The sequence below is a fragment of the Perissodus microlepis genome, chromosome 22 (assembly GCF_051167445.1).
Source record: "Perissodus microlepis isolate ML-2025 ecotype Zambia chromosome 22, ASM5116744v1, whole genome shotgun sequence".
Lineage (NCBI taxonomy): Eukaryota > Metazoa > Chordata > Actinopteri > Cichliformes > Cichlidae > Perissodus > Perissodus microlepis.
Window position 1 is genome coordinate 7,457,916 of NC_140481.1, and position 20,575 is coordinate 7,478,490.

The window sequence follows — 20,575 nt, forward strand, 5'->3', positions numbered from 1 at the left end:
AAAAAAGTGCAAACTGTTTATTTTAGCTGAGAATCTTTTTTCATTTATACATATTTGGAAGGCCAAGCTTGGAAGCAAATATGGAAAATATCTGAGATAACAGTCGTAGTGATGTGAACAGATTATTCCAGAGCCAATCCACGAGAGTCATACTGTTTGATTGGTTTAGACATTAAGGATTCATGAGATGACATGCTCCTTTGATGGTAGTTGTTTCCACCTAGTACCTAAGACAAATATTTGATGTGTAGTTAAATTCAGAAACAGAAACTTACATGTGTAAATGAAGCAGCTAGCTGTGCTGGCCTTAAGCAAATATGAAAAGTGCTTCTAAATTCTGCATTTGTTGTTAGCGTGACTACAACATCTTGGATGTTTTGGGAACAGAAGGGACAACGAAGTGGAACATAAGTTTTCAGCTCATGCTAGAAAACGTTTTCCTTTTTTTAACAAAGTTAAAAACTAATCCTGTTAATTAGTCCCAAGCAAGTACACCAAAAACAAAAATCATTCAGAAACATTTAAAACACAGTCTTCTTTGATGAGATAGTGCACACAGCAAGTAAGATAATTACAGCAGTAAAAACACAGTTAAGAGGTCCAGCTGGTTTGTCTGCTAGGATGAACCTAGCAGATAAACCAGCTGGACCTAGCAGATCCTGGCAATCACAGCAGTCATGCACCTTACCAGTATAACACCAGTATAAGTTATAAAAACAATTAAACCAGTGTAAACAGGCTTTTTGTAATACTGTGAAGTAGATTTTAAGAAATCCACAGTGACTGACTGTCATTTGAAAATTAGAGGCATTGTGAGGAACTGCACTTAGTCTGGAACATAAAGGCCAGCTTAACTTTTAGCCCATTCATTCAGAAACATTTAAAAACACAGAGCCTACTCAGGGCAACGAGTCATCACAGGTGGTCCCCTAAGCCTAATCCTAATATATGAGAAAGGGAAAAAAAAGACTTTTTTACGAGGAAAAATGTAAAAGTTGTGTCAGTTAGAATGATTATACTCTTTATTTCCCGATCACCAAAACAATTAGAGAAAAAAAAAAGACATATTCGGACTGCTTAAGGTTAGAGTTAGCGGTCGTCACAGATGGCAAGTTAAACATCTGAGGATTAAAAGTCAAGGAGACTGGTTGGGTGCATCTCAGACAAATGGTGAATTTCTTCATTTGACAGCATGCAAATATAAAATGAGTAACTATATTTGGATTATGTTGCACTATGTTGCAGGCAATTCATCAGTTAATTATAGCTGGCTGGAATTCTGGTTGGCTAGCAAAGATCACCTGAACAAGATTAATAAATCCTTAATTTTCAATGAATTTATGAATTGACTATAAAAGAGAAAACTGTATCTCTTTCTTCTACCACAGTGTAAACATGTTTATGTCTGTGGACACTAGTGTCTGTGGGGACTGATTTGCTTCTAGAACCAGGCTCAAGTAGATCTTCAAGGAACTACAGTTTAGTACGAGAGTACTTTAAGCTGTAGCTTCTTTTTTTTAGTCACAGAGGCTGCCGGTTGGTTTGAGTAGTTATTTTAACAGAAATACACCGCGACACGACTTGCATTCTTTCTGAACTGTTTGCTACCCAAAGTTAAAGATAAAGTGTTAAATATATGGTTATTACTCGCTTTACACAACTTGTGCACTCACCCAATCACACAAGCACTTTTTCCTAAGCTTACCTAACTAACATTCACACACACTCATTACTACGATGGATGCATCAGAGAGCAACTTGGGGTTAGTATCTTGCCTAAGGATATTTGGCAAACAGACTAGGGGGAAGCCAGGAGTCGAACCACCAACCTTCTGATCAGTAGATGACCTGCTCTACCGCCTGAGCTACAGCCTGAGGAAGTCCATTTCTGTTGATGTTTTCATGCATCCTGTCTGCACATAATGGTACACTACACTTGTTTTTAAAGGCATGTAGAGTGGGGTATTGTTCTCAGTTGGATCTTTCTTTCAAATGCATCATTTTCCAAACAAATTCTGCAGCAAAAATCCATAGCGGTTAGGCTTCAGAACCGTGTGCACTTCCAAACAACAGACAGCGAGACGTCTTTCGGAACAGCTCTGGAAGTCCAGTTCCGTCACATTTGTGCTGCTTTATCTCCCCAATATTTAGGTGTGAAATCCTGCTAATCAGTGTCACTGGAGATAATGAGACCATGTGAGATCTTATTACCTTCCAGCACCGACAGTTTCATGCAGCAATAATTACTCCCACTGGCGGCTTGCTTATTGACGACGCCTGCCCAAAGTATCGCTCTGGGACTAATGGTTTCCCTCCTTCACAAGGCAAACAATGGAATGAACACTGCTTCAATCAACTCTGAGTGATGGATTTAATGACAAAATCATTCCTCGCTCCGCTTTATGGCTGGGGCGGAGCAACACATGCAGAATGAGATGGGTCTCGGAGGGGATGTGTTTGTGCGAGAGTCGAGCTGTAAACACGAAACATGCCTTTTATTTGCTACGATTTCCCTGCATTTGATGATAAGTGAATGTGACTGACAAATTACTGTTAACTTGATGAAAATGAAATGCATTACTATGTGTGAGCGCAACTCCCTCATCATTTTTCCAGTGACAGTGATGTCTTTAGGGTTGGGGGAGGAAAAATGAGCTCTATTGATTTCAGGGAGGGAAGAAAGAAAGGAGAAAGGCAAGTAGTGGGACTCCAACTAGCCTCAGTTGGATCATGAGTTCAACACGCAATGACAAATGGGGGGCGGAATGAGAAAGAACACCCTGAAATCAAATTGAGTATGGATTGTTGTGGGCCTGGATTTATAGCTCCAGGGTACCCCAGACCTGGAAGTCATAAATTGATGTAGTTGAAATGGGGCGTCAGTAGGGGATTGCTGCTATGATTCGTTTACTGCGCGTGTCACCGTCGGACAATACAAATGGCGAGTCACTGTAGTCCCACAACAGGGCTCGTTAATAGAATATACACAGACAGAATTTAAAGGGCGTGACAAATCTGCCTCTGTGGGCCGAGTGGCTCAGGGAGGCAGGAAACAGCCACATATCTGCGCGCGGCACAAGCACCGCTAAGGGACACTGATAGGTTGACATGCGAGGTTAGACCAGGTAGAGTACGCATTTTTTGCACAAAATTGTAGTTTATGTAAAAACACACAAACTACAAGGTAAGCGGTTACCTTGCAAAAAAATAAAATGATGCATTAAATCTGAGGTTTCTAAACCACTTTTCAGTAAGGTCCATATGGGGAAAGAAGAATCACAAGGAATAGAAATGTTTTAATAACAATCCAAGTCTAAGTGATCGTCACTGGTGAGCCTAAAATGATGCTAAATGTTTATGAAAATGTATATTTTCAACAATCAAGGGATAAAGAAAGTAACATATAACAAAAATCTATTCACTTTTTTAACATTCTGCATGTTACTTGTTGCTTTTCTTAAAAGTAATGCATTACATTACTTCATTAGTCACCAGCGGTCCCCAACCCCCGGGCCACAGACCGGCACTGGTCCGTGACTCGCTTGGTACCGAGAGTTGAGGCTTGGGTGTGAAATTTATGGTTTTCAGGGTTTTTATTGTTAACTCTGTTACACTGGGTCTTTTCCCATGTTGTAGTTGTGTGTTTTATCTTGAAAGAAATATTTATGCGTTACCATAGCGACCAAAGAGCATTAAGGGGCAGAGAGGAGGATGTTACTCTTACTGTTGTTGGTGCATTTCAGTAATAAAATTACACAATTACACAGTGAATTTGCGTTTGTTATTATATTTATAAAATACCACAGTTTTTGTCTCGGCCGTACCATTTATTTTGTTGTATTTATCCGCGACACCTTAAAGGCCAGTCTGTAGAAATATTGTGTGACATTAAACTGGTTCATGGCGCAAAAAAGGTTGGAGACCGCTGGGTTACACTACGTGTTACATTACTTTCTCATTACTCTGCAAAATGACCTGAAACACCTTATCACACACCAACACAATTCCCCATTTTCATAAGGAGACGGAGATAGGATCTTTTGTTTAGTTTTTAGGTATAGTTACAAGTCAACAACACAAAGTAAAAGTTAAAAGAGCCAAAAATACGTTGAAGCGATCGTCACAAAGATTCTACTTTAGAAACATGAACAGGTAGAAGTAGAGGTTGTAAGCCTGACTGCTCATCACTGCTTTAGCGTCATTTGGGTTCTTGGCTAGCTTAGCGTTAGCTTGCCATCTGCGTAGGTGCTAGCAAAGAGCAGAAGTTCTGTTAGCAGCATAATCCAGCTGTCCTGGATGCAGTTTGCACTTTACCATCTCACTCTCGTCCTTTTGTGCAATAAAAATAAAAGTAATGTCCACATCCGTCCAATGTAGGCTGCAACACTATTTTCCTCGTTCAGCACCAAATTCAAATCAGTGGATTATAGCAGTAGTGGACTGATAAATGGAAATGATAGGCGAGCTAACAATTCCAAGGAATTGAACTACAGTTCGCTGCAAGAGTTATTTTTTAATTCCGATCCCTACTTACACCTCAGAGGGTTAATACTTCACTAATCCCCAAGGAAATTATGATTGAACATAATTTGAAAAGAGAGAGTTGAGCATAAAAATGAAGCTCTCAGTTTATCGGTCGGTCTACGTCCCTACCCTCACCTATGGTCACAGGTTTTGTGTAGTGACCGAAAGAACAAGTTCGCAGATACAAGCGTTGGAAATGAGCTTTCTCCGACGGGTGGCTGGCCTCTCCCTTAGAGATAGGGTGAGCAGTTCAGCCGTCTGCTCAGAGTAGAGCCGCTGCTCCTCCACATCAAAAGGATCCAGTTGACGTGGTTCGGGCATCTGACAAGGATGCCTCCTGGGCGCCTCCTGGGTGAGTAGTTGCAGGCATGTCACACCGAGAGGCGGCCCCGGGGCAGACCCAGGACACGCTGGAGAGATTATACCTCTCAGTGGGCCTGGAAACGCCTTGGTGTTCACGTGGAAAGGCTGGAGGAGGTTGCCAGGTAGAGGGAGGTCTGGGCTTCTCTGCTTAGGATGGATGGATGGCTGGATGGACATGCTTGTATTTATTTGAAAATTATGTCTTTTATAGTTTGTTGAGGTACAGTTTGGTCCACTTCAGCCCGTCCAGAAAAATAATTAGCCCTTATTAGACAAGCACAGTAATTAATTTGGAGTACAGTTTAACTCACAACAACCTGTCTCACAAGGCTGAAGCCTGAATTGGATAGCTATTGGCATGTAATAAAACCAAATACATCCTGATGTAAAAGAAAACTGATGAAACTTTAATTTTGACAAATTCCATATTGTGACACGAATCATATGTCTAGATAATTCCTAGCCTCTTTCACAGGTCTAAAAAACAAATCTCATTTTTTAATATATACAAAGTTGCCAAAAAGTAGCATTTTTTCAGTCTTCTCCATGAGAAAGGAAGATTGATTCTGCTGCAATTTTACATCTTTGCATTAATAGCCAGCAATTGTTTCCGTATTATTAACCAACACTTTTCAGGACATTTTCTGTGTCATGTCAACACATTTTAAGCTTTTCGCGAGTCATTTCACCCTGAGAAGGACTGCCAGAATTGATGGAGCGGAGACTACAGTAACTAAGATAACCTCTCTTTAGAACTGTGCTGTGCTTCTCAGAATGCATTCTGCTGAGGTTGCACATAGTACGCTCACAAGTTGGCTCACAACAGCATGAACGAACAGACCAAACTTGCAGCACGTGAACAGTTCACGCTCAGTATCACGGTGTGAGGTGTGTTGTGTGGCCACAATTTTGCACCTTCTCAAGGTAACTTCCAACATGAACATGCTTCATTTCACAGAGCAGTCCACAGGATGGTTTAATGAACATGACAAAGATTCATATCATCAGTAAATACCAGTGACCCGGGTCCAGTGGCACCCATGAATGACAATGCAGTAATTATGCCTTTCACAATGTTTGAAAGATGCTTTGGATCATGAGCTTCTCATTTCCCTTCTCCATACTCATCCCATCCCTCTTCTACGAGTTCATCTAGGTTTAAGCTGTCCCGAAAAACTTGTTTCATACATGAACAGACTTCAAGATGTTTCCTGTGAATGTCTTTCTGCTTGTGAGTGTTACCTGTTGTTTGCCTCTATTCTAGTCTCTTTACTGTACTTAGACTTGGATTCCTTCTTTTTAAACTGTACCAGGTTTTTGATTTAGTTCAATTCAGTTTAATATGTATAGCCCAAAATAACAAGTCACCTCAAAGTGCTTTCTATTGTAAGGTCAAGACCTCACAATAATAGAGAGAAACCCCCAATATTCAGATGATCCCCTATGAGCAAGCACTTGGCGACAGTGGGAAGGAAACACTCCCTTTTAACAGGCAGAAACCTCCAGCAGAATCTGAGAGAGGGGCAGTCATCTTTTGATGTGTATCAGTCAGAATGATTACTTTCTTTCTCGCCCCTAATTAAAAGTACTTTTAAGGGGAAACATATATGCTGATAGCACTCTGTTAGAGTTAAGAGTAATGACCTCGCCGAGCTAAAACCTAGCCTTTATCTCATTCTATGAGAATATGTAACATGTATGACCTCTTAACATGAACCAGGCTCCTAAAACTAGGCTTGTTTACCATGTCGCCAATATGCAACACAACCGTACCCCTAATCCTAAGGCCTTGATTGTACTTTCTGTGTCCACAAGTACGCTAGGATCAAATCAGGTATGAGTGACATGAGTTTCATAATAAGACAGTGAACACAATGGTCCACATGAATGCAGAGTTTTTGTGACTGCAACGACTCTTGCACATGTGCTCCATGTCTAGCTGTTCGCAGTGTTAAGTGGCTAATCCTCTGAGATCTAAGGCATTATTAATGATAATCCTAACCTTATGCTAACTCTGTACTTTTAAGAAAGAAAAATGTCCATTTTTAGTGTTTATCAGGTAGAAAGATTATTTTCTTTGTTTTGGGTTCAGGTTGGGATCATCATTCAAACTGAGAGAGTTAACATCAATATAGAACTGAGGCTCACAAACAAAATAATTATGCAAAAGAACATTTGTCATTTATTTTTTTCATATATGTTATAACAATATTATGCTATATACTGCATATAATTATATTTCTATTTCTACATTGAACACAAGCTACTACGGAATGCGTACAGTACAGTCAGCAACATAGAAAAATATTATAGTAGTATTGGCACAGATGAAGTAGTATTTGTTTTATACTTTACATGTTGCACATTCAGCAAAAGAAATGCAGAATGAAATAAATTAATGATTCTTTGAGGGACATGAAACATTTTTATAATCAGATCAAACAAATGGAGGGTCCAAAATAATAGGGACAGCGAAGACAGATGAGCTTTCACAGACATATAACACAGTTTCCATACACGCCTCCATGTGCTACACATAAACAAGGCTCTCTAAAAAGTCAAATACAAAATGGTTCAAGTCAGTCAAGTGTTGGGTTTATAGAATTTACTCAACAACATAAATGTACAGTTAACAGCCAATAAATATTTGGTAAAAAAGAGAGCTAAGAGTGATGTAAATACAATTCTTTCTGATGAAACCTTCAAATGAAACCTTTTGCAGGACAGCCATCCATCTCATAAAGCAATTTCATACCTCTGTTTGCCCTTGAAGGGGTCAATCTCAATACCTCTCCATCACTTTTCCCCTCCATTGATTCCTGCCGACTCCTTTGAGTAAACACACACAAAGGAAAAGCAAACAAGCTTAAGCCTCAGCCATGTACAGTATGTGTGTTTGTGGTGCATGATACACGGCAGCTCCAGCAGACTGCTTGCGCAGCTTTGCTTAGCGGGTCTTTGAGAACCATCGTCCTTAAGGAACCCATTTGGTTAGAGTCGATCACAGTGACAGAGCAGCAGCTTCCACACGGGGAAAAAAAGCACTTTGCCGTGTCACCGGTCGTTCTTTGAGACAGCACGCTTTGAACAAAAAACAATGCTTGTACAGCCAAGACAGACAGGTGAGGTTAGTTTTTACAATGAGAAAAGGACGTGACCTTCAGATCTAAAAAAGAAAAAAAATAGCTGTTTGTAGTTTGTAAAGCTAGTGGAAGTTGATCCAAGGTTTTCAATAAAGTGCACTTCAAACCAGTGCAAAGGTTAAAATATATCTCTCTGTCTGTACATAACTACATATGCAGCAGACGCATAACTACAGCTGGAAATGAGACGTGTGTGACAGTTCTCTAATATCAGAATATGTAAACACTGTCTGATGAACAGCACGGCGGTGAGGAAACAATCCTCGCCAGGATGATAGAAAACAACACTTTGCATCTGACAGCCAAGGATGTGGGAAAAGCTGATGAGATCACAACACGGCATGTTACATGTTCAAGAGAACATTCGACTGCTTGCACAGCGGTTCCCTGCTATCATCATGCATCACATTGCGTAGACAGTGTGCGGGGGAGAATCTTGGCAGTGTGTCAGTATTACACAGAATCATCCAGGATAACAAAAGCAATGACACCCTGATTTACACCAATTTTTAAAAAAAGCAATGCATTTCAAAGGGTTTTAATCTACAGCTTTACATGGCTAATTAGAAAATAGATCCTCATTAGACCACAATAGTCTGTTGTATCGTACAGTCATGAATGGCAAATCTTTGTCACATGCATGCACATCAAATCTGCCGTTGATTATACCAGCAAGCCTGTTTACCGCCTGCCATTCGAGATTCAAGACGCATTATCAAAATAACTGATTAACTAGAGGCTACAACTACTAGTAGTTGTATATAATTTTATATTTTATAGCAGTAATTCCATAAAATTGCTTCAGCATTGTTAGATTATTAAATATTCATTCCTCTCCCCCGGTTAGCTATCGCTCTATCGTAGCAACTCGTTTAGGCACAAGAAGCCTGTCAAGCTATGGATTTCTGCATGTTTAAGTGCGTGGGCATTTATACAGTGCTTTTCTAGCTTTGTTGATAAATCAAAGTGCTTTTGACTCCAAGCCACACTTAAACATACATTCATAGAGTGCTTTACTCGATGCAGTTTAAATATTTTATCTATACATCACATGCATGGCCAATTTAGACTTTAGACTGTGGAGGAAGAGTACCCAGAGGAAAACCTGCTCATTCACAGGGAGAACACGAAAGCTCAACACAGAAAATTCCCAGCTGGGGTTCAAACCAGTGAAGCAACAGAACTAAACGCTGCCCGTGGCTTGTTCCAAAACCAAAAGTAGGCACAAAAGTATGGGAGGGTATGATAACGTTGGGTGCTACCATCAGCTGCAGCTGTATGCATTTATATCTTACATCATTGTAGCCTATCCACTTCCACATCCAAAGATGTCCGGGCCAAAGTAGATGAATAATTTGTGTTATAGGTAGTGACATATAAGAAGTTGTAGACTGACTTTAGATAAATGTGACGTTACCTTTTGGAAGAAAATGTGCTGTACTGTGCTGAGGACTGAACATTTTCACTTTGGTGTTTTTAAACTGGATGTGAGAGGGGAAACTGACGGAGAACCAGAATGCACTGCAATCACATGCAGCAGCCACTTGTCAACCACACAGCAGCCCTGGCCTAAGGGCTTTTACCCTTTTACTGTTTTTTTATAACCTACTAACCTACTAAGGACCAGAATTTACCAAACATGCACTGTGACACCATAAAAGAGATCAGAAGAGCCAAGGGCAATTTTTCCATTGACTATAGAAGTTCTTTTTGACACAAGAGGAGTCGCCCCCTTCTGGTCATTAGAAGAAATGCGTGTTTAAAGCCACATACAGTATCTTTTATTTGGAGCTGATTTCTTTTTTTTTGCATTATTTGACAAATACTATGGCTGTGCAGTTATTTATTTCAAACACACCATCTAAGAAGTCCAAAAACATCATGAATCTACATATACACTTCTCGTTCCAAAAATCCTAAATGCCAAATTCACATTCACTTTTTATATAATGCCATGCACACATTGCCTAAAATTTGTCTGCCATATTGGACATGATACAACAACCTGTTGCTAAGGAAACATATGTATGCCTTGACTGGTTGGCAGCAAATGTTTCCTGTAGTTCTTCAGATTTGTCAGCAAACACTTTTACCGGCACTATTAGCCAAGCAGATATAAAACAAACCAGAAAGCTCACCTTCAAAGTAATGGTCAGACTGTCGCTAAGCTTTTGTGTCTAGTCTTCAACTGATCTTGTCACCATTTTTGGCACATGTCTAAAATGGGTGATGAATGGTTGGTGGTCAAATGTCTACAGAATCAGTATAAAAGCGTCTAATCACAACTTGTACTACTTTTTCCTTTGTGCGCTGTTTAACACATTTTGGGATGTTGGCTTCCCCAACCAACATACCCCAAAACGTGTAAAAATCATGCAAATAAAGCTATGTTATGTCTAAATTCAGCTTAAAAAAGGAAAAATTGTAGGCAACAAAGTCAAACAGAGGTATGATAGTCAAGTAGCTGAGATTTGCTTGATTGGTTAGCTAGCTAACGCTGAAAAATCCAGGAGCAGTGACAGGTCTGCTTTTGTCTACTTAGGTCTGACATCACATTTTAGTAATGTAAACATTACTGCAGGTTGGAGGGGTATCATTCTAAATTGCATAAGGGCCTTGAGAGGCTGAAAAGCTCGACAGGTGGCACGATGGTAACTAAGGGGAGGTGGGGCTTAGCAAATGGTCCGATCCTGAATCTTGTTAATCTGTTACTAAGTCAGTACAAAAACACAATTACAAAGTAAATGCTATCACAGCAGGTAGGATCATTTCTTATCAAATATACTTTGCTGCACACTTCTATGCAAACGTTTGTTGTAGCCTAACACTTAGCTAGTCATGGACAGCAAGATTTTTTTGAGATGTACAGATAAACATACAGACAACACACTTTTTACTTTTCATTTGACACATTTGATGATAATTACACACAGAGACTTAAATGTAGACGGACTACTTACACTGTAAATAACATAAGCAGGTAAAAAATAAATAATTTTAAACAATATAGTCATTTCTGTATAAATGAACATCTATGTTTCGTACAACAAAATACTTCATGTACAATCAAGGACATAAATGCTATGCATCTATTGCCTTGTAAGGATAGTGTAAGACTATCATTAGTGTAACCCTTAAAGAAGAATTCAATCAACCAGCGATAGCAAAGGCTCTAAACCAACTCTAAAGGGAAAGTAAGTAAATGCTTTAAACCACAATTAGCATCTGTTAGTGTTCTGGCTGAGAGGTTATTCATAAGGCCGACAAAACAACAACAATCAATCCTGTCATCGATGTCAGATGTTTTGCTTTGACTGGCTACACATCAAACTCAGACTTCTGAGTTAGCGGTTTAAACAGTCACGATATACCAATCCTTTATTAACAGCTGCTAACCATCCTAACAAATGGGATATACAAATCTGGCCTCTTGGATACCAGGAAATATATACATTACATCTATTGTACAGGGTAAAATGACCTCATCCCCTTCCTTTAGACCCCTTTATCCACCATTCAGATCGGTCCAGTAAGCCTGCAGTAGGAGCACCTTTACTTGAAGTAGTTGAGTCCTGCCACTAAGAAGAACTTCTCCAGGAATAGCTCAGAGTCCAAGACGGCGATGTGGGCGGCACGGCCGATCAGCGTGTTGGCTGTGTTGGGTAGAGCGTGGAACACATTCTGGCGGATCAGGCGGCACTCTTTAGCTTCTACGAGTGGCTGCAGGAGGTTGTTGATCATCTCGGTGTACACGGGCCCTTCAGTACGAGGGAAAAAAAAGGAAAGTAATGGCGAGTCCTCCTACGTGCATGATGTCTTATCCATATTCAAGTGTTAAAACTTAGGGCCACAGTTAGATTCATTAGTGATTCATCAGCTGTTTTTGTTTGGTCAACAAATGCCAGATATTCTATGGAGAAACTTACTTTTTCATGTTGATAGAGTGGATATAAAATTAGGAAAGCTTCTAAATATAACGCAGTGCAGAACATCACCACCATCTAAACGACCTTAATATGAAACATGAAACATACGCCCCATAATAACAATAATTCTTGTCAATTTTTCTGATTTGCATACTTACTGCAACATACTTCCGTTCCACTTTTTTGAAATCTCTGATGAGTGCAAAGTTTTGCCATTGCAGAGTGTTTACCCTTACTGGGATTTTTGCCCAAAGTCACATGAGGCATGTACAGGTGCTGGTGAGCCAGCCTGTTTTTTGCCCCAGTGCAATGACTTCCTAGAGTCTTGGCTGGTTGCCATACAACACCCTAGAGCCTAATCTCCTGTAAAACTGAAAATGTTATGCCAACCCCCCCAACCACGTCATGTGTGGAACATGGGTGACAGGATCAGTTCAGAGTGTCTGCACAGATATGTATGACTTAAGTTTTCCATATGGGTAGAAATTTAGAAGAAGTTGCTAAATCTGAGCTGTTAAAGTCCAGAGGTTTATAAATGAAAGCAAATGAATTTGTTAAAGACGTCATCAGGTGATGCATTCATATTTAGCCACATGCTAAACGGTTTTTATACAAACTAGTAGATGTTTTAAGAGCTTGACGGCTTGATGTTTTAAGGACATTTCACTTCTCATTCAAGGTTTCTTGATTTCTAAAAACAAAAGGTGCAGAGTGCCAGGTATTTACCTCCCAGTGGGAGTTATACAGAGCTCATGGCTTACAACACCAGCTATCAGCTACCTACCATGTAGTCTTGAGATCTCTTTCCAGGCATTTTACCCGTATTCACACTTTGCCTCTAGTTACCTTAAGGTCTCACAGTGATTTAACCCTTAACTCCTGGTGACGTTAACAACTTGCGCCTGTTTTCACACCTTAGCTCATGTGATGACACGCATGATCAATAGTGGATCAACGACCCTCAAGACCACCTTGAACTCTCCACCTTTTGGTTTTTAAATCTGAAGAAGTCTCTTGCGCTACGTCCACACGCACACGGATATTTTTGAAAACGGAGATTTTCCGTTTTCGTTTTGAAAAAACAAAACAAAACTCTGTCCACATGTAAACGCTAAAAACGAAATGTTGGCCAATCAGAAGTCTAGAAGCCTGGGTGTCAGCGTTTTCAAAACTACCCATGTACGTGTGGACATAGCCTTGGATGAACGGTCCAGTTCCTTTCTTTTTTTAAGCTCTTGAGTCTACCCTGACCTGGATGACTAAGAAACATATAAAACTAGAAGATGATACATCAGTGAATGGTATCTGGACTACACTGGCACAGTTACAGGTCTTCTGCTAACCATCTATAATCACTGATAACCCCAACCCTAAATGTATGGTATAAGATTTCTTTTTTTCATTATTCCATAAAGTCTTGGCAATCCATGGACAAAGAGAGGAATAATTCTCACTGACACATATAAAAATCTGTTGAGGCTATTTTCCAAAGAGGTACTTTTTTGCTTCTCTCCAAATAATAAGGTCAGTGTTGAGAGCAAAGGCTGGGATCACTGATGAAGCCCTTAAAAGATTTTGCATGTGGGTGTTCTAGACCCAGACATACGTAAAACAAAAGTAAAGCATTCCTATATCTTATTTTAACTCAACAGGGATGGCATGAAATGAGAAAAAGTGTGACTAATTAACCTTCTGGCATTTAAGTCATCGATGACACCACCAACTCTAACTCCAACTCTGACCTGAGGCGATCAGAATATGTAGTTGCTGTTTTTATGACACTGTTCTGCCAAGTCTTCCCTATTAACCTGCAGTGTTAGAGGAGAGAAGGGGACACAGTCTTACCTGCTGTTATGTGAGGCACGCTCCTTTCGTGAATAATGTAAAATGTCATTCTAGGAATAAACAAGTGTGCTAAAATAATGTGGACGACAAGGCCCCTGGATGCCCAGATATCCAGATAGAAACTATTGAAATACAAATATGAGCTAAAGTAATGACAGCTGCATTGTTCACCTGTGGTTCTATCTTTGAGAGCAGTTTTGCACATCTCTATTCTGGCAGAGTGAAAAGGAACGTAGCGGTCCTGCGGAGACGCCACTAGCACCACGTTCTTGAAGAACTGGAGCCCTACAAGGACATGAAAGACGCAAGTAAAGGAGACAGCACAGTGTAGAGAGAAGGAGGGTAAGACAGGGTAAAGGATTGAATTGGTTGTAAAATGCAAAGTACAATCACAAAGCACAATGACAGGCCTTGATACGATAAAGCTGTGTTTTTTTCTCTCTCTCTCTAGTCTCCTCTCTGTGTGCTTTTAAGAGAGTGCACTGGTGGGTTTCCAATGACAGGGTTTGGATCACTTTGTCAGCCTGCCACAGCTGTAGAGAGGGGGGTAAAAAAGCGTTTTCAGGCTTATCTTCTTCAAGCCTGTGTGACAAACGACTGCTTTGTTCCACTCACACAGTGGGGAGGCCTCTCACAGGCCTCTTGCAGCTCGCTGGCAGGGGTTTGAGTGTTAGTGAGCTGACACGTACAGAAATTTGACAAAAAAAAGACAAGATGACAACATTTTCATGAATATTTGAACAGCCTGCCTTTCAAGCAACAGTCTGTAAAGTGGGGCCGTCAACACCCAGCCTCTGTTTCGGATCTCAGCCGCTTTCAAGCCGTACCTGGTTTCTGACTCAGGAGATAGAGGAACGTTTTCCGTGGATCAACGTGATCTCTGAAGGTGAGCTGCAGCAAAGATCCGGATTTTTTCAGCTTCTGCATTAACCACAAACCTAAGCAAAACACACACACACCGAATCAGGACTCCACATGCATCACAGTAGCTGAGCAGTATGGATGATATTCTTAGACAAAAGACAATATGCTGCTGAGAGGCACGAAACGCGCAGCGCTGTGCCTTCTTCCAGGAGACGAGCCGAGGCCTCACCTGTGCTGACCAGTGTGCTGTTGTTGTACAGCGTTCCCAAGTGTGGCCCTGACAGTGAGAGGAAAGTGTGCAGTTTGGGCAAATAGCAGCGGAAGCGAGGCCTCGTCAGCACCGAGCGGATGATGATGTTCCCCAGAGAGTGGCCGATGAAGCTGTTGGCCGAAGACAAACAACTTTCAGAGAGAGGAACTTGCAGCATGAGTGGGCGGCTGGGAAAAAAAAATGCCTCCAACGCTGCTGACCTACGACACTGCCCGATAGCTTTGGTAGATTCCTCTGGAAGCAGGAACGGGTTGCAGCGGAAGCTATTTGGAGATTCCTGCTGCAGCATGCGGTGATTACAGAAAATTCATTAACTTGCTAAATGTTTAAACATCCTCAAAGGCAATGACAACTTATTGATGCGAACATAGAGGACAAACCACACGAATTAATAGCAGCTTCCCAGCAGTGGGAAATATTAGATTCATCAAGCTATGTCTGTCACTTAGTTTAATTACTCTACTGTTGCGGCTCTACCCACAATCCCTCATCTCCATGCCTGCTCCTTCTCATTTGTCTGCTCCCAAACTAAATATAGAGGTAATGTGGAAAGAACCAGATGCTGTTGCAGCACTCCATTGCCTTTTGTCTTTGATACTCGCTCCCCAGAGAATACGCCACAATAAAAAGAGAGTTAAGAAACTTGGGCAGAAACTCTCACAAAGAAATAAATTGTCACATTGAGGGCAATTAAGCGGGAAGATGAATAGCTTAATTTGATTGGAACTAGGCAGCACAGTGCTGCATAAAGCAGCGCAGTCTATCATGTGAAAGTCACAAGCTTATTGGCACGGTATGATAAGAGCTTTTCATCTGTTTTCTGCCACTTATCCATTTTGAGTCTATACATTATCACGGAGCTGTCATTCTCCGAAGTTAAGACTTCCACAGAAGAATCAGGGCAAAGTCTCTGCTGCCATCTGCTGACTGGACTGAATACTGCTCAGGCTGGTCCTTTACTGGTTTCCCTTAACCTCAATTGACTTCCCACATGAGAATCTTCTAGCAGAGGAACTGTAAGACCAAAATGAAACTATAAACTCAACTTGAAGGGTGATATATTCTAATTTCTGGAAGCAGGCTTGTTTGAAAAGTCACTTGAATGTATTTGCACCCTATCTCTGCCCTTAGGGGGTTCACCAGCAAGCTAGTGGATATTAAGAGGTTTAATATCCAATCAAAATGAAATGTGTCAATAATGGGCAAGCTGCAGCGTGTTAAACCTGGCCGACTGACCTGATCCTGCCTATGGTGAGATTGTAGAGCTGGATGTGCTGAATGATTTCATCCAGCAGCCTGTCCGTCATGGCGTCGAAGTCTGCAAACGTGTCGGCCTGCGGGAGAAAAGCAAGGCTGTCAGCGCTCTGCAAATTGCCTCGAAGCACACTTTCACAGTTTTGCTCCCGTCACTGTCAAATGTACCTGGTTCCTCTCAGACATGAGGAAGTCGAGCCTGGATCCTGGCAGTCCCAGCTCTATGAAAGTCTTCACAAGCCGAAGGTCAGCACTGTTTCCTGGAAGCAGGTGACGAAATAGACACACAAAGTTTGTAGCTCTGCTTTTATTAAGCATGTTCGATAAACATTTAAAAGTTAACCTGAAATGAGTTTCAGGGAATTAGTATTCACAGACTGCACAGTGCAGTGTAATAAAGTTGTAGGACTTTATCAGACTATATTACATTTACAATGCTAATAGGGAATCATATGAAAGGCTGTACAGAAAGTTATGGATGTGTCAGTGCAATGCAGACGTGGAACTGGATCGCAGCGAAGCAGAACATTTTTTAAATGTGCAGCCTCACCATCAAGCCCATGGACGCACACCACCAGGTGTATGCCGTCATCAAACTCCTCATCATCCTCTTCAGGAGGGAAGTAGGGGAGATCTGATGCCAGGAACGGGAGGTCGCTGTACAAGCTGGCCTGGAAGCTCAACTCTTTGAACAGCTCCTCTTTGGCTTTGTAGAAACTGGAGAAAAAAATGTGATATTATATTACTAAACTTATACTGAACAATTTTAATCTAATGCGATATGAGGTGATTTAAGCCTTTAACCCTTTGCAGTCTCAGCCATCATACGTTCTAATTGTAAGTTAGTCTTAAAAGGGCAAAATGTGACTACTTTTTCATGTGTGACAGAATGATTCATTTTTATGATTCTTGACTGTAAACACTGGAGAGAATAGTTTAATAATATTTTTTAAAAATTATATACTATAAAATATATACTGCCTAGCTTTAGACTTAGGCCTGAGTTTAGGGTTGGCATGTAGACCTTAGAGCAGGGGTGGCAAATTAATTTCCCCAAGGGGCCACATGAGATGTGGAGGGTCGCGCCAGTAGTCTTATAAAAAGATAAAATTGATATTAAGCAGAACTGAGTCCAGCCTACTGGTACAGTCCTCCACAACAGTCCCAGTATCTCACTTGCAGCCCGTTGGGAAAACCTAATTGTCTACCCCTGTCTTAGAGAGACAAGTTGATGAATGTTTCATTTTCCAAAAAGTGAATTACTCCTACAGCTTTCGCCGTGTGGCCCAAATATAATAGACAACCTACATTCAATTTTCAGAATTTACATGCTCATGCTGCCCACTTCTTGAGCAAGCCCGTGTTGCTTAACAGAAGTCTCAGACTAACCAGTAAGCTGCTCAAAAGTTTTATTACTCTGTCATTCTGCCAGGTTTCAGATTACAGTCATGCAGAAGTCAAAGCCAATCCGATTCAAGTTAGTGTACTTTCAGCTTATTATGATGGATTTGTCTGTGTACTCTTTGATGTGACTTAATACATTCAGGAGGCATTTCACCTCGTTTTGGCTTCCTTGCTTCAAATTTGCCCTCGTTTCATTTTGTTATGCTAGACTTTCCAAGCACTGCCAGCTACTGCACCAGATGTCAGGAGTCATCTCCCAAAACCCATGAAAACCCCTCATTTTTTGGCCTTCAGTGATTCCTGAAATTAGGGACAAAACAGGTTTTAATTTTCTAAAATATATTTTTTGATTTTTCAAAAATACATTTACATATAATTGTTACACAAAGTTTTGGCTGTCTCACCATGTTTTGGTACAATCTTCCAGGTGTAACATTTTTTAATAATTTATGTTTTTGCTGGAGAAGTGCAAGGTTTTTGTCAACACCGTCAGACACAAAGAAATGCAAAAATATATATTTTAAATGAAGTTGTTTCAGCTATTTTGACTATTACTTTTCTTACTCAGTTCAGTTGTATATAGCATTTGTATTCTATTTTATTCTATTGTATATATTATTCTATTCTATTCTATTGTATATAGTATTTTATTTTATTCTATTGCATTCCAGTGTTTTCTAATTTCTGCTACATAACTTTGCACTTTTGCTGTAACAAAACAAATTTCCCACCTGTGGGACTAATAAAGGTCATCTTATGTTATCTTATCTTATTAGCAGCTTCTCTATTCTATTGTTTATGCACATATGTTTTCAAAGTAATTATACCACATTTAAAAGTAAGATTGTTTTGGCTTTTTATTATTAGAGTTACAGTCATACATATTTTCAGAAGCTTGTATTTAATCTGTATAAGAAACAGTCATATTAAGCAGCATGCAAATTACACATTTATTGAGAAGATTACGTATTTTTATTGGAAGATCATGAGGGAGGAAAATATATGGTTCTCCAAAAGAGAAAAATAAACAAAAACTCCATATTATGGAGTTGACAAGGTGCTGACGGTGGTGACACAAATCTGACGGTGGTGACACACTAGTAGAAAACAAGATATTATTTCTTTCAAAATGACAATTAAACCTTAACAACCTTTGTAATATCACAAGACACATCATAACAATTCTGTTTTTGCACATGTCAAGTTCTACAGCTTAATAGTTCACCAGCAAGTAGCCGCCTACTACTCCTTGATTCCTAAAGTTCTCTGTGGTTGTGTGTTTAGACCCTGCTGGACTTTCTCTCCTTTTGACTCTCTGTGCTTGTTTCCAAAACCTTCTCTTCTGACTTTTTTCTCTTCCTTTCAGATCACTGGTGTTCTTTATTTTTCCCTCTTTCACTCTATTTCTCCATCTTTCCCTTTCCTTTATGAGAAACTCTTTCTTCAACTCAGGCTGGCTGTTAATTTTTTCTCTCTTTCTTTTTTGATCATCCCTGTTCCTTCTCTTTCGTTCCTCTACTGACAGGTTCCCCTTTGCTATTCTAGCCTGAAATGTACCATTTTGTAATTACTATAATTTTTCTGAACCTTATGCTTTTTCACAGATTAAGGATGAATATTCACAACACAATTATGCATTAAGCAATAGAAATGCTATCCGGCCATTAAGTTTGATGGTTCAGAGTTCCTTTGACTTTGGAACTCTGCGGCATCACTGAGAGTTACAAACTGTCTAAATTCTTTCATCTTTAATAAAATGATCAGTGTGGCTGCTCTACCAGGTGTAACATCCAGGCATCCATGAAAACAGAATATATGAAATTTAACAGAGTTAGAAGTTAGATTGCTTGTTTCCACCTGAACATGATAAACCAGCTCTGCTACCACTTCCAACATAAATGGAGACAGAAAACTAAACAGCAGTGACTATTGTCAGGTTACTGAAGTTGGGCTAGCTGGTATATAGTGATGTGCTACGTGATCGCTAGCGACACAGCTGTGTTAGCATAACATAAACACAGTGAAGCTGGAGGATGAGTGCTAACTTTTTTCCACTTGATAAAAGTTAACGTGAGGGTTCCCGATGGTTAGGCTGACAGTGATCACTGGCTGTTTTTAGGGGCTTGTTCAGATGTAATAGAACAAGATAAAAAGCATTAAAACATTTTAACAGCACAATGGGCTTAATAAACACAGAGTAGTTTGGGCCCGGAAGCAGGATTCATACATCATCACTTAAAGAGCAGCTCTCGGGGCACAGCTAGCTCAGTAGATGCCACATGATCGAAAGGTTGGGCGTTCAAATCCAATGAACAGAGGCTATCCTGGATTGGTAGCTGCCCACTGCATCACTGAGTGAATGGGTTAAATGCAGAGGACTAAGCATTTTCCTACAGGATTAATAATGTATACATAAACAATGAGATTCAAGATAAGGCAAATTTGATAATATTTGACACATCTGTGAAGCAGAAATATCAGTAAAATACACAAGAAGTAATATGACTGAAATATTAGTAAAAAATAACTTAATATAAATGGTGAATAGCACACTTTTGTGACATTTGTCAACACCATTAGAAAAAGGGTCAACACCGTCAGACAAAAATCCTGATGGTGTTGACAAAATACCCGACTTTCTCTCATAACACATGTTTATCTGACAGAAGCCATCTTGTTTTTCATAAGTTGCTTATGGCCTCTACAATCTACCTAAATGAGGCTATTTTTACAAAAAAAATAATTAAATCTTGGTTTACATCGACTTTGGTGTTGACGCACTATGGTTGTGACACAGAGTTTTATCAGAAAGGTGTGCAATAAATGAAATAAAAACAAACAAATTATCACAGCAGTGACCTCATGGCATGCGTATCAAACAGGAAGGGGTAAAGGGGTCCTCAGAGTGTAAGCTACCCACAATAATTCCTGATTTTTTTGTACTTTTAAAAAAATCTGACGGTGTTGACAAAAACTCTGGA

The 20,575-nt window shown here is 40.1% G+C and overlaps 1 protein-coding gene across 1 annotated transcript in view; it reads right to left on the reverse strand.

Annotated features, from left to right (window-relative positions):
• Positions 1 to 9,825: 9,825 nt before the first annotated feature.
• fam135b (family with sequence similarity 135 member B) overlaps positions 9,826 to 20,575 on the reverse strand; it is a 49,973-nt gene continuing 39,223 nt past the window's right edge. The window contains exons 14-20 of the mRNA XM_084918675.1: positions 16,741 to 16,907; positions 16,359 to 16,450; positions 16,173 to 16,270; positions 14,895 to 15,046; positions 14,629 to 14,739; positions 13,973 to 14,086; positions 9,826 to 11,788 (exon numbers count right to left, since the gene is read on the reverse strand). Of these exons, the coding sequence (XP_084774801.1) occupies positions 11,583 to 11,788; positions 13,973 to 14,086; positions 14,629 to 14,739; positions 14,895 to 15,046; positions 16,173 to 16,270; positions 16,359 to 16,450; positions 16,741 to 16,907 (940 nt within the window). The 3' untranslated portion in view covers positions 9,826 to 11,582. The remainder of the gene's footprint in view (positions 11,789 to 13,972; positions 14,087 to 14,628; positions 14,740 to 14,894; positions 15,047 to 16,172; positions 16,271 to 16,358; positions 16,451 to 16,740; positions 16,908 to 20,575) is intronic.